Source organism: Saccopteryx leptura, chromosome 3, assembly GCF_036850995.1.
Source record: "Saccopteryx leptura isolate mSacLep1 chromosome 3, mSacLep1_pri_phased_curated, whole genome shotgun sequence".
NCBI classification, from domain to species: domain Eukaryota; kingdom Metazoa; phylum Chordata; class Mammalia; order Chiroptera; family Emballonuridae; genus Saccopteryx; species Saccopteryx leptura.
Genome location: NC_089505.1, coordinates 312390007 through 312405551, shown reverse-complemented (window position 1 = coordinate 312405551; position 15545 = coordinate 312390007). Strand labels below are relative to the sequence as shown.

Here is a 15545-nt window from a genome sequence, read left to right as displayed (position 1 = left end):
TTTTGAAAAAGTGGTTAGTCATTTTTATCAATAACAGTCTTATGAAAAGAAAAAAAATAACAGAAGATTTGATCATTTATGTTTCACAGAGGAAAGCCAGGATGGTAAGAGGGTTGTTTTTTTCAAAACAATAACAGTTTTAGCATTGCAAGTCTGGAGTTATTATTTCAAATGTGTTATACTAAGAAACCATTTTACTAAAAATAATGGATCACTATCATAAAATATCGTGTCATACACTATCTGTCTAGATTTTGTACTAAAGATGATTTAAAAGCATAGCACTCAGGATGGGTTTAAAATCTATTTACACTTGAAGTCATAATGCTCAAAGTTATCTTCGCATATTTTCTGAGAAAAGCTTTCTAAAATAGTACATGAAAGAGGTATCACAACTTTTGTAATAATGATGTTCATTAGTGTGACTGCAAAAGAATATGCAGACATCTCTAACCATGAAATAAAGATTAAAATGGCATGATTATGGTTGGGATAAATGCTAATGGCCTCTTTCTGCTTTGTTTTAGCTCTCCGCATTAGAGAGGCAGATCTTTGACTTCCTTGGCTTCCAGTGGGCACCTATTCTTGGAAATTTTCTACATATAATAGTTGTCATATTGGGTTTGTTTGGAACCATTCAGTATAGACCTCGATATATCGTGGTGGTAAGTCTTATTTTGACCATGTCTCTTTGTGTAATGCTACACAATTGCTGTGAAAAGATGAATAAAATAATTTAAGTTGTTCCCTCTCCTGTGATGTGGCATTGCTGTTCTAGCCATCACATACTGAGTTCTGAGACGATTATCTGTGCAAAAGGCCACAGTGAATGTTTACAATGAGAGCAAAGCAACCTGACTGTCAATGTGAGACTCGCAGTGTTACTAAATTCAAGTGTTACAAGAAAGGAATATTTTTAGTGGTATTTAGGTAGAGTAAGAGGTCTGTCGATGTCTTGATGTTACGATGAGCTGTAAATATACATTAACTGTTTTTTTAGTTGAAATATGTAACCCTAAAAAACTAACCTACCTACCCATAACTGTTTGCTAACTGAAAACACCAACATACAGCTTAAATTGATTTAGGATAAATGCATGTACTAAAGGTTACTTAGTACTCGCCCCTAATGCATACAGTGTACTATTGTACATTTCTCTATCTTGTTAAGATAAATTTGGAACATGAATTTGTACTCTAAGCTATGACAAACAGGATCAACACACGCTTCATCATAGGACAGTTTAACAAGGTATATGTTGTGTTACATATAAAATGGAAATTATTCACAGAACGTAGTTTTCTATAAAAGGAAGGTAATATTTCAGGCTGCATGTATAAGAAGATTGTAAGAAATACGAAGCATGGATAAGTAACTGCAAACAGAAGTGACATACTCTAAAATGTTTGCTGACCCTGAATTCCATGGAATTACTAAATACTGTCTTATAATGTAGAGCATTGCCTCACTAAAAGAAACCCTACACTTAAAAATATGTCATCTTTCAACTTTGATTTAATCAATCACATCTATAGAAAAGAATAAAGTTACAAAATTTTCTGTAAGTGCATGAATTCTCTATTTTGAATCTCAATATTGGCCCATTGATATTGTTCATTATGTCCCAGAGGTGCAGGTGGGTGACCCACAGCACAGATACAGCAATCACATGGCGGCCCTGCCCTGGGGCGCGAGGCCCTGAAAGGTGTCACTCAGCTGGCTGTGGGGGCTAAACAGTTCCTGCTTTAGATTTTCTCTCTGGGAGACAGCCCCTGCTAAGCCAAGGGATAATATTTGAGGAAGTGTTTCATAGAAATGGACTTGCAGTATGGGATGCTTTAATATGCATAATATCAAATTATTATTGGATTTTATGTTCCAGTTTGTTGCTATGAACTCAGAGCAGTTTTATTCACTATGGACCTTTTGTTTGCTGATGTTGGTGTTCTGCTGGAGCAAAACATGCCAGATGGCTATGAAACCACTGGCTTCTATGGAATGAAGCTGTTAGTCCATGTTAGTGACAGTCCTACCATTTCTGACCTCTAAATGCTAGCTCTTCCCACTCTCCACACAACTGCTATCTTAGTGAGGCCTCTTCCTTCTCTTTCCTGTACTGGGACTTCGTGCTGGATTTCAGCCTTCCTCCCTGTCTATGTGTCCTTTCCTCTTTTCCTGAGGCACTGGCTTAAAAGCCTTCGCTAACACTCAGCGGAGTAAAATATAAGAATATTCTTGGCTGACCAACTTGACCAAACTCAGGTCTTATAATCAATGATTCCCTCCTTCCTCATTCCTTCCTTCATTCCTTCCTTTTCCCCTTCCTCTCTCCCTCTTTTCTTTCTTTTTTTTATTAACTTCCCTCCTTCCTATTTTATGTTTGTATTCATTCAAACCTTGTTTATTGGGTTTCTGCTATCTGTTTGGCATTGTGTTAGGTGGGGCGCACTGGTGAGCAAGCACAGACACAAATATTCTCTGTCCTCCTTGGTACTTACAGTCCAGTGGGGAAGTGAGCCTTTTTCAAATAATCATCCACATAAATGTTAAATTGTATTGGAGACAGGGAGCACGTGTGCATGAGATGTTTAACGGCGACATCCACCTGACCCTGCAGAAGGGATTGCGGAACAGAGATCTGCGGTATGATTAAAAGTTCAGCAGGGAAGAAGGCTCCAGAGGGTTTCTGGGAATGAAACACTGCAGGACACATAAGAAGATGTCAATGTCACTAGTTCCCTTTCACTCATTAGCATTTATTGAGAATCTACTATATTGTACAAGGTTGGGAAAATAGAAAAGAATGTAAATGACACCATCCCTGCCTGCCAGGAATTTATTAAGTAAGGAGTGGGGAGGCACAGGGTGCAGGGACTCGGGAGAATGAACATGGCGAGGAAGCAGAAGCTTGGGGAGAGCATGAGCCAGTCTCACAGATATGAAGAGCACAGAGGCCTGGGCCCTCCCCTCCACCTGCTCTGCAGCCCCTCAGTCGTGTGGGCTTGCCTGTGATTGTACCCAACTCTAGCAACATTTTCTTCCTCACAGACACTTTTCTTCCTACACACTCCATCGTGCCAACCACACTGACAGTTTGTGTCTTCCCGGGGCCATAGGCTTGTGTTTGCTTTTCCAGTTTGCACACTCCTGGAAGGCCCTATGCTTCTTACCCACTTGGATGTGAGTAATAATCCTTCAACTAAATGATCACCTCTTAAGTACCTTCCCTGACACCCTACTCCAGGATAAATGCCACTTACTCTCTGCTCTCATAGATCCCATTGACACTTTGTGTCCCAGCACTCTGCACAGTCACAATCTTTGCCTCTGGCTCATATAACCCCATTTAGCAGTGATTTCCTGATGGGCAGACCATGCCTATCCATTGATGTAAGCTAGGTCTATCCCAGTATGCATAATACTTGATTGAACAAATAATAAATGAATTCAAGGTTATTGGGTGATATGATTTTATAATATGAACTAGAAAGTGAACACTAATGTCAGAACATGTCCAAGTTAAAAAAAAACTGGCCTACTGCCTTGCTTATCTCAATCTGAGCTTGAAGATTCACATGATAGAATAGTGTGTGCTACTCCTCCGCCTGTACTCACCATGAGCTGACTTACTTGGCTTATTTTTTTCTAAGCAGTATAATATCTTGTGCTCCTGTCACTGAAATAAAGGAAGTCTCACAGCAAAGACTATGCAAAAAATTCAACCAAATCATAAAATGAAAGAGCAATAATTCCCCTAGGATACCATCACTGCTGAAGAGGTAGAATTTCCTATTTCTGTATTTATTTTTAGAACACACACACACAAAAAAAATAATGTTGTTATGTTGTACTCTTTTACTGATTAAAATATATTTTGGTCATGATGCAAGGTGAGATATATATGGTATGGAATACCAGGTTTACTTTCAGAGTTTGAATGCACTCTCTGTGCTTCTTTATCTAGAGACACAATGAAACCGAGTGTGGGCTGTGAAACCCTATCTGGCAGCCATCAAGTTCTGTTCTAGAATCAGCTGTTTACTCCTATGACAGATACTCAAAAATCTTATTTATGAATTCCAAAATGATATTCTGATCTAGAATTATTTAAATCATTATCTTATAGGCAATAAATTAATTTATTCTGGCAGTTTTATATTTATTTAAATGTAGAAGCATTTGCTAATTTAATGGTTTTTAAATAAAGATTCACTTGGAAGTTAAAATTAACTCAAAATTGCCTTTAAAAAAATTTTAAAGACCATGTAAAGTTAGTTATTTGAATTGTTATATAGGAAAATTTCCCTACTGTGTTATCATACACCTCCTTCCTGAGCCACTGCTTAACATGACAGTTAAGAATCTTAGTTTTCCATCGGTCAGCTGCCAAATTTAAATCCTCCTTCATGAATTATTGGCTGAGAAGGCTTGGGACATTTATTTGCATTCTTTATACCATAGTTTATTTGTAAAACAACTGACTCATAGATTGTTTTTAAGACTTATATAATGTTTGTGGTTGCACACAATGTCTGACAATGTCCAGTACCTGAACCCTGCCCAAGTAGACCCAGAAAAATACAACCAGTGGTGAGCTTCAGGCCACGCCAAAGCTCAGCTCAACTAGCCATACAAGGAACACATGCGTGGTAGAATTTCAGCAAGCACCAGACCCTGCTGGGAACAATTTCAGCTCAGGAAGCAGCCAGTAATCAGGGTTTATCATTGTAGTCAGACAGCCTAAAAAATTAACTCCACCCACAGAAGGGCCAACAGCATTCAGGTCTCAATGACAAGAGGATTTGAATACACATACCCCACAAGAAACATTCCTGGAGCACAGAGCTCAGGTGACCTGGAAGATTGTGCCACTGATCTCAACAAGACACCTTCATCAAAAAGCCATCATAATAAGTTTGGAAGTCATAGCAGATCTAACACAGAGAGACAAAATAGGGAGACAAAGAAAGATTCCCCAAATGAAAGAACACAGGAAATCCCCAGAAAAAGACTGGAATGAAATGGAAGCAACCAAGTTACCAGATGCAGAGTTTGTAACATTGGTTGTAAGGATGCTCAAGGACCTTAGGGGAAGGGAGCATGATTGTAAGAACTTATCAAAGGGACATAGAAATCATAAAGAAGAACCAGTCAGAAATGAAGAATGCAATACCTGAAATGAAGACTGTGCTAGAAGGAATCAAGAGCAACTTAGATGAAGCAGAGGATCGAATCAGCAGCTTAGTGGACAAGGCAACAGTAAGTACCCAAGCAGAGTATCAAAAAGAAAAAAGAATTTTTAAAAATGAGGAAAGTCTAAGGGACCTCTGAAAAAAAAACAGCAAACTTAACAACATTCATATCATAGGGGTAACAGAAGGAGGAAAGAGTGAGCCAGGGATAGAGACCTATTTAAAGAAATATGACCAAAAACTTCCTTACCTGGAGAAAAAAATTCACACAAGTTCAAGAAGGACAGAGTCCCAATCAAGATGAACCTGAAAAGGCCCACACCAAGACACATTATAATTAAAATGTCCAATGTTAAAGACAAAAAGAAAATCTTAAAAGCAGCAAGAGTAAAGCAATTAGTTACCTACAAAGGAGCACCCATAAAACTGTCAGCTGATTTCTCAACAGAAACACTTCAGGCCAGAAGGAATTGGCATGGAATATTCAAAGTGATAAAAAGCAAGGACCTACAACCAAGACTAGTCTATCCAGCAAGGCTATCATTTAAAATTGAAGGAGAAGGAAAGCGCTTCCTAGACCAAAAAAAAAGTAAAGTTTATTACCACCAAACCAGTATTTCAAGACATGTTAAAGGTCTTGCTTTACTAGTAAGAAAGAAAAAAAAAAAGAATTGTATAATGTCTGTGACTTGCTTAGCATAACCTAACAGATTAAGTGCTTAATAAATAATTGAGCTGTTTAATGTTTAATATCTTCCTTTTTCTAACCTATTTACATAATATTTTATCTAATTCATACACATATGCATAAATGGGTTTTCTGGTAATTGGAAAACAAGATCAGGAAGTAAAAATAAGTCATGTTATAGAGCAGCGGTTCTCAACCTGTGGGTCGCGACCCACAGGTTGAGAACCACTGTTATAGAGTAATTTCGACTTCTAAAGTTCATTTCAATAAAAATTCTGAAATATCATCATAAAACTAGGAAATATTCACAAAACTACATAGAACACATGAACTTTAAAAAAAAATTTATACTATGAGTATATTTATCTGGATATATGAGCATGTAGGCATGCTTCATGATAACCAAAGAGTGTTGTTAAAAATGGAGTCTTTTTAAAATTCTTCTTTCAGTTGAATTATAAATAAAATAACCCACATTAAAAAGAAAACTTAAGCTTTCCTAACAATTCCTTAAGCAAATATTTATGGATATGTTTGTATTGCTAGAGATTTCTTTCCCTTTATCTCCATTTAAAGACTTGAGTCTCAGGTGCACATTGAGGTATACAATTTTCATCTCGTTTTAATTCAGAATTCAATCATACAAATAATCTTTGTATTAGAAGACACATGATTGCTTTTAAAAAATGATGTGCATATCATGCATGACAACACATTATTCGCAAAATACAAAAGATACCATTCCAAAGCATTGTCATTTATAGAATATATATGAACAAAATTAATTTTAGTTAAACTAATTTGTTGAATTAGTCATTTGATAAATTGCAAAATTTGATAAAGGGTTAACTTACAAACTAATCTATAGTCCTTTTCTTAAGATCTTTTAAAATAAAGCTTATCATGTAATCCTTAAACATCCCTCCTCTGGAGTCACACTGTTTGAGTTTCTCTCCAAACAGTGACACTAAATTACCCAGATGACTCCTTTCCTACCTCAGTTTTAGTATAATGACTGAATGAATTGATCTATGTAAAGCGCTTAGCGTAGTACCAAGAACACAGAAAGCAGGAGAGTAATCACTTGTTAGTAAGAGTTTAGCAGCTGACAGTTGGGGTCTGCTCAGACTGGGAATTTTATCTCTGAATGTTCAGAAATGACATCAATAGTACAGCTGATGAGAGAGCCTGAATGTCTTTCAATCACTACACTTGTGCTCTGATTTTTAAATACATTTGTTTTATTATGAGTTTCCTAAAAGTATACTTATGGGCTAGGTTTGTAGTCCTAAAAATGAAAAATCATATGATTTTGCAATTAATTCAGTTCATTTCTTCTTATAGTCTTGTTTTGTGTCCTTTCCTTAACCTTTATCTCTGGCTTTTTTCTCATTACTTGGTGGTCTGCAATCTCTCTCATTCTAAGAAACTCATAATTAGATTGTTTTAGAATAAAAAATATCAGACACCGGTTGCCATCTTATTAGCAACAGCTTTAAAATTTATTGTGGTTACTGTGACTTGATCAGTTGCAAAAAGTATACATTGCAGATGTAGTATAACTATCTTCAATATTCATTGCAGTACTTGGTAGTTCAAAAAAGTATGTTTCAATGCATTAGGCACATTTTATTTTATTTATTTATCTATTTATTTTTATTGAGAGAGACAGAATGAGACAGACAGGAAGGGAGAAAGATGAGAAGCATTAACTCATGGTTGCGTCTCTTTGGTTATTCATTGATTGCTTCTCATATGTGCCTTGACCAGGGGGCTCCCACAGAGCCAATGACCCCTTGCTCAAGCCAGCAACCTTTGGGTTCAAGCCAGAACATGTCTATGATACTATGTTCAAACCAGCAACCCCACACTCAGCTGCTGAGCCCTTGCTCAAGCCTGTGACCTCAGGGTTTTAAACCTGGAACCACAGCATCCCACCTTGATGCTCTACCCACTGCACCACTGCTTGGTCAGGTGCATTTGACACATTTAAAAAAACTGTCTACCAGCCCTGGCTAGTTGGCTCAGTGATAGAATATCAGCCTGGTGTGTTAAAGTCCCAGGTTCAATTCCTGGCCAGGGTACACAGGAGAAGCGCCCATCTGCTTCTCCATCCTTCTCCCTCTCCTTTCTCTCTATTTCCCTCTTCCTTTCCCACAGCCAAGGCTCCACTGGAGCAAAGTTAGCCCAGGCTCTGAGGACGCCTCCATGGCCTCCACCTCAGGCACTGGAATGGCTCCAGTTGCAATGGAGCAATGCTCTGGATGGGAAGAGCATCACCCCCTAGTGAGCATGCCAGGTGGATCCCGGTCAGGGCACATGCTGGAGTCTGTCTTTCTGCCTCCTCACTTCTCACTTCAGAAAAATATAAATAAGTAAATAAATAGTCTAAGTTCACTCATACTAGAAGATACCAGCAGAACATTAATGTATCTGTAAATACTGAAAGCATCAATACATTGTTTAACTTATTTTAACTTTTTAACACATTTTCCAGCTTCTCTAAATTTCCTAAGATTTTTAAGCCTTAACTAATTATTATAATTGCATTATTTAAAGAAACCAAAAAAGCAAAACCTCTTCTCTAGAAAGAAAAAGAAAATGATGAGATATGTAACCAATTATAGAACTATACAACTACATGAGATTATTTTGAAAGCCTTTTGAAAATCACTAATAACAGAAAGGCACAAAATGTAAATTAAATGTTATACATAGCTAAAACCTTCTGATAAGGTTTCTAATAGGAACATGGTGATTTTCCACAGTCTGAAATTTATAAATATTTGACACAGTATAGAATAAATTAATGAAATGATTTCCATATGTTGAGAATTACATGTGACAATTATAATCATTGACAGAAAGCAATAATTTAATTAGTATGCCTCTTTAAGAAATTAAGAATTCAGAGAGACAAGATGGCAATGGAGTATGTGGACATACCAACTTCCACCTCCCAGAACCAAAGTGGATTACAAACTAATTTTAAGAACCATCATCTGGAAAAACCAACTTTGGACTAAACTGAGAGGACTCTTCAACCAAGGAACACTGAAGAAGACACACTGAGATTGGTAGGAAAAGCAGAAACGTGGAGAGGGCTGCCTAGCTCCCTGGAGTGAATGGCAGCCGGGAGAGACTCGTGTGGTAGGAAGTGAGTTTAGCAGAGAGAGGAGGGTCCTAAGCCCCAGGAACAAAACCCCAGCCTGCAGCCCCAGAGCCTAGAAGAAGTGTATGGGCAGTATTTAGCTGGAAACAAGTCAGGATACTGTTTGTGAGAAAGAGACTGATTTCTCAGACCCAGGATTCTTCTTAAAGGGACTGTGCAGAAAACCTCTCTCACGACCACACACCTGGGGCTCCAGGGGTATGGGAGAGAGGAGAGGACTGGAGTAGCTGGAAGAGAGTGTAATCTAGGAGGCACAGGGAGAAACACTTTGAGAGACAGCCACCCTAACCCCTGGGACAAGTTACTCCCCAATCTGAAGTGAATATTTCCCCTGGAAACAGCAATACCATCAAAGGGAAGAAGGAGGGCAGCCAAACAAACTCTCCCACGGCACTCAGAGCAGAGTCACTTAGAAGGAGAGAGCTTTCGGGACTACAGTAGTGAGTCTTAGGGTCTGAGCTGCAGTGCCCCCACTCACAGGGCTGAGGGCTCGCTCGAGGGCGGGCAGCGGTGGGACGTGGAAGCACGGTTCTGTTGGCAAGGGCGGAAGCCGCTGGCCCCCACTGAAGCCCAGGTGTGAGCTCAGTCTTGCCCGACTGGGGAGGAGGAGATGAGAAAAGTGGTCAAGCCCAGCTGCAGGATGCCTGCAATCCAGCCTGCGGGAGGAAAGGCGGGAACCCCAGAAGGGGTGGAGACCTGCCCTTGACCAAGGATGCAGGAGCGCAGTCTTGCCCCACCTGCAGAACTGAGGCTTGAGGCCTGACGCGGGAGCCGGCTGCTCCCACTGTGGTGGAGTGAAAAGCCCAGAACAGGCGGAGTCCCGATACTGAGCGTGGGCACACAGTCCTGCACCCTCCCCCCCCCCCGTGGAGCCAAGGCTTGCAGCCGTCCTACAAGCGGGCTTCTCCTGCAGAGGTGGGGTGTAAGCCCGGAACCAGGCAGAGTCCTACAGCTGAGCAAAGGTGCTCACCCCTGCCCTGAGGACCAAGCATAACACCACCCGTAGGGACAGGGCGAAGGCTGAGTCCACCGAGGCTTATACACCCAAGCACGTGATCACAGCCACTCTGTGAAGGAGAGGCAAAACCACAACAACAGCACCAGTGGGCAGACATCGACAACGCCCATACCCAAACACCCTAGGCAGTAGCAGCAGCAGAGGGGGTGGCAGGACTGCAGACAGACCACACCTAGGGAAAACAGAGGCCACACCCAGTGGACCCCAGTGGCTAAAACCTTCTTTTACACAGACAAAATGAGAAGGCAGAGAAATGCAGCACAAAATAATCAAGAGAAATCCCCAGAAAAGGGCCTAAATGAGTCACATATAACCAAATTACCAGATGCAGAGTTTTAAATAAAGATTGTTAGGATGCTCAAAGATATTAGAACAACAATAGATGGTCATTATGAACACCTAAATAAAGAGATAGCAAATATAAAAAAAAGGACATTGAAATAATAAAAAAAAAGAATCATTCAGAAATGACAAATACAATAACAGAAATGAAGAAAACAATGGAAGGAAATAAAAGCAGGATGGATAAAGCTGAGAATCAAATCAGCAAGTTAGAGGACAAGATAAATGAAGACACAGAAGCAGAGCAGAAAAAATAAAAGAGACTCAAAAAGACTGAGGAAACTCTAAGAGAGCTCTGTGACAACATGAAGAGAAATAACATCCGCATCATAGGGGTTCCTGAAGATGAAGAGAAAAAACAAGAAATAGAGACTTTGTTCAAAGATACCATAGCTGAAAACTTCCCTAAATTAAGGCAGGAAAACATCTCACAAGTTCAAGAAGCACAGAGAACTCCATTAAAGAGAAATCCAAAGAAATCTACACCAAGACACATCATAATTAAAATACCAAAGCTTAGTGATAAAGAGAAAATATTAAAAGCTGCTAGAGAAAAAAAAGGCTATCACCAACAAAGGAGCCCCCATAAGGATGACTTCAGACTTCTCAACAGAAACACTTGAAGCCAGAAGGGAATGGCAAGAAATATTTAAAGTAATGCAGAACAAGAGCCTACAACCAAGACTACTTTATCCAGCAAGGCTATTGTTTAAAATTGAAGAAGAAATAAAAAGTTTCCCAGACAAAAAAAAAACCTCAAGGAATTCACTATAACCAAACTAATGCATCAAGAAATGCTAAGGGGCCTGTTGTAAACGGATCAAAGGAGAAAAAAATAAGCAAAAGAGGAATACAGTTTTAAAGAATAAAATGGCAATAAAAAACTACATATCAATAGTAACCTTAAATGTAAATAGATTAAATGATCTGATCAAAAGACATAGGACCCATATGCATGGATAAGAAAAGGACCCATACATATGCTGTCTACCAGAGACACACCTTAAAACAAAAGATGCACATAGACTGAAAATAAATGGGTGGAAAAAAATATTTCATGCAAATGGAAATAAAAAAAAAGCTGGGGTAGCAATACATATATCAGACAAAATGGACTTTAAAACAAAGGCTATAGTAAGAGATAAAGAAGGTCACTACATAATGATAAAGGGAACAATCCAACAGGAAGATATAACTGTTATAAATATATACACACATAATATAGGAGCACCTAAATATGTAAAGCAGACTTTGATGGACTTAAAGGGCAAGATCAACAGCAATACTATAATAGTAGGGGATTTCAATACCGCACTAACATCACTAGATAGATCCTCAAGAAAGAAAATTAACAAAGAAACAGCAGACTTAAAGGACATACTAGATCAACTCTTTTAATAGATATCTTCAGAACCTTTCACCCTAAAGCAGCAGAATATACATTCTTTTCAAGTACTCATAGTACATTCTCTAGAATAGACCACATGTTAGGGCACAAGAGCAGTCTCAACAAATTTAAGAAGATTGAAATCATATCAAGTACTTTCTCTGATCACAATGGCATGAAACTAGAAATCAACCACAACAGAAAAACTAAAAAATACTCAAACACTTGGAAACTAAATAGCATGTTATTAAATAACAAATGGCTTAACAATGAGATCAAAGAAGAAATAAAAAAATTCCTAGAAACAAACGATAATGAGCATGCATCAACTCAAAATTTATGGGACACAGCAAAAGCAGTCCTGAGAAGGAAGTTCATAGCATTATAGGCATTCCTTAAGAAGCCAGAAAAAGGTCAAATAAACAACTTGACCCTGCATCTAAAAGAACTAGAAAAAGAATAGCAAGTAAAGACCAGAAGTAGTAGAAGGAAGGAAATAATAAAAATCAGAGTGGAAATAAATGACATAGAGGCTAAAGAAACAATAAAGAGGATTAATGACACTAGGAGGTGGTTCTTTGAAAAGGTAAACAAGATTGATGAACCTTTAACTAGACTCACCAAGAAAAAAAGAGAGAAGACTGAAATAAATAAAATTAGAAATGAGAATGGAGAAATAACAACTGACACAACAGAAATAAAAAATATTGTAAGAAAATACTATGAAGAACTGTATGCCAAAAAACTAGACAACCTAGATGAAATGGACAAATTCCTTGAAACATATAATCTTTCAAAAATTAATCTGGAAGAATAAGAAAACTTAAACATACCAATTTCAACAAATGAGATCAAAATAGTTATCAAAAAACTTCCAACAAAGAAAAGTCCTGGGCCTGATGGCTTCACAAGTGAATTCTACCAAATATTCAAAGAAGAACTAACTCCTATCCTTCTCAAGCTATTTCAGAAAAATCAAGAGGAGGGAAGACTTCCAAGCTTCTTTTATGAGGTGAGCATAATTCTGATTCCAAAACCAGGCAAAGACAACACAAAGAAAGAAAATTATAAGCCAATATCTTGATGAATTTAGATGCTAAAATCCTTAACAAAATATTAGCAAACCGGATCTAGCAATATATGAAAAAAATTATACACCATGATCAAGTGGAATTTATTCTGGGGAGGCAAGGCTGGTACAATATTCGCAAATCAATCAATGTGATTCATCACATAAACAAAAGGAAGGAGAAAAACCACGTGATAATTTCAATAGATACAGGAAAAGCATTTGATAATATCCAGCACCCATTCATGATCAAAACTCTGAGCAAAGTGGGAATACAGGGAACATACCTCAACATGATAAAGGCCATCTATGAGAAACCCACAGCCAACATCATACTCAATGGGCAAAAATTAAAAGCAATCAGGAACAAGGCAGGGGTGCCCCCTTTCACCACCCTTATTCAACATAGTTCTGGAAGTCTTAGCCACAGCAATCAGACAAGAAGAGGAAATAAAAGGCATCCAAATTAGAAAAGAAGAAGTAACTATCATTATTTGCTGATGATATGATATTGTATATAGAAAACCCTCAAGTCTCAGTCAAAAAACTACTGGACCTGATAAATGAATTCAGCAAGGTAGCAGGATATGAAATTAATACTCAGAAATCAGAGGCATTTTTATACACTAACAATGAACTGTCAGAAAGAGAAATTAAGGAAGCAATCCCCTTCACCATTGCAACCAAAAAAATAAAGTACCTAGGAATAAATTTAACCAGGGAAATTAAAGACTTGTACTCAGAAAATTATAAAACCTTGATGATAGAAATCAGGGAAGATACAAACAAGTGGAAGCATATACCGTGCTCATGGTTAGGAAGAATAAACATCATTAAAATGTCTATATTACCCAAAGCAATTTATAAATTCAATGCAATACTGATTAAAATACCAATGACTTACTTCAAAGATATAGAACACATATTCCAAAAATTTATATGGAACCAAAAGAGAACACGAATAGCCTCAGCAATCTTGAAAAGGAAGAATAAAATGGGAGGTATCACACTTCCAGATGTCAAGTTATACTATAAGGCCATTGTACTCAAAACAGCCTGGTACTGGCATAAGAACAGGCATATAGATCAATGGAACAGAACTGAGAACCCAGGAATAAACCCACACTTTTATGGACAACTGATATTTGACAAAGGAGGTAAGAGCATACAATGGAGTAAAGACAGTCTCTTCCACAAATGGTGTTGGGAAAATTGGACAGCTACCTGCAAAAAAGTAAAACTAGACCACCAACTTACCCCATTCACAAAATAAACTCAAAATGGATAAAAGACTTAAATGTAAGCGGTAAAACCATAAACATCTTAGAAGAAAACCTAGGCAGTAGGCTCTCTGACATCTCTCGCAGCAATATATTTGCCGATTTATCTCCACTGGCAAGTGAAATAAAAGACAGGATAAACAAATGGGGCTATATCAAACTAAAAAGCTTTTGTGCAGCTAGAGACAATAAGAACAGAATAAAAAGACAAACTACACAATGGGATAACATATTTGATAGTATGTCTGATAAGGGGTTAATAACCAAAATTTATAAAGAACTTGTAAAACTCAATACCAGAAAGACAAACAATCCAATCAAAAAATGGGCAAAAGAAATGAATAGACACTTCTCCAAAGAAGACATACAGATGGCCAATAGGCATATGAAAAAATGCTCAATATCACTAATCATTAGAAAAATGCAAATTAAAACCACAATGAGATATCATCTCAACACCAGTCAGAATGGCACTCATCAACAAAACAACACAGAATAAGTGCTGGTGAGGATGTGGAGAAAAGGAAACCCTCATGCACTGTTGGTGGGAGTGCAGACTGGTGCAGCCACTGTGGAAAACAGTATGGAGATTCCTCAAGAAATTAAAAATCGAACTGCCTTTTGACCTAGCTATACCACTTTTCGGAATATACCCCAAGAACACCATAGCTCTGTTTCAAAAGGAGAAATGCACCCCCATGTTTATGGCAGCATTGTTCACAATAGCAAAGATCTTGAAACAGTCCAAATGTCTGTCAGTGGACAAGTGGATTAAAAAGCTTTGGTACATATATACTATGGAATAATACTTAGCCATAAGAAATGATGACATCAGATCATTTACAACAACATGGTGGACCTTGATAACATTACACTGAGTGAAATAAGTAAATCAGAAAAAAACTAAGAACTATATGATTCCATACATAGGTGGGACATAAAAATGAGACTCAGAATCATGGACAAGAATGTGAGGGTTACGGGGTTGGGGGCGGGGAGCGGCACAAAGAAAACCAGTTAGAACAGTGGTTCTCACTGGTTCTCATTGGAAAATTTTCCGATGGTTAGGCGACCCCTGTGTTTTGGTCGTTCGACCCCCACCAGGTTCACGATCCACAAGTTGAGAACCGCTGAGTTAGAAGGTGATGGAAGACAATTGGACTTTGGGTGATGAGAATGCAGCATAATCAAATGTCAAAATAACCTACAGATGTTTTCTCTGAACATATGTACCCTGATTTATCAATGTCACCCCATTAAAATTAATTAAAAAATAAAAATTAAAAAATTAAGAATTCATAGATATTTGTGGTAAAGTAAAATGAATGAGCAAACCATTGCATCTGATCTATTTATTGAGTTTCCACAGTAAGTACCAAGGTATTCTTTATGTCAG

The 15545-nt window shown here is 38.0% G+C and overlaps 1 protein-coding gene across 2 annotated transcripts in view; it reads left to right on the top strand.

The window, feature by feature from the left end:
- Positions 1-15545, top strand: part of NKAIN3 (sodium/potassium transporting ATPase interacting 3) — a 609298-nt gene that overhangs the window by 299805 nt on the left and 293948 nt on the right. For both annotated transcript variants that reach the window (XM_066378991.1, XM_066378990.1), the window contains exon 2: positions 528-665. In XM_066378991.1, coding sequence (XP_066235088.1) covers positions 528-665 — 138 coding nt within the window. The remainder of the gene's footprint in view (positions 1-527; positions 666-15545) is intronic.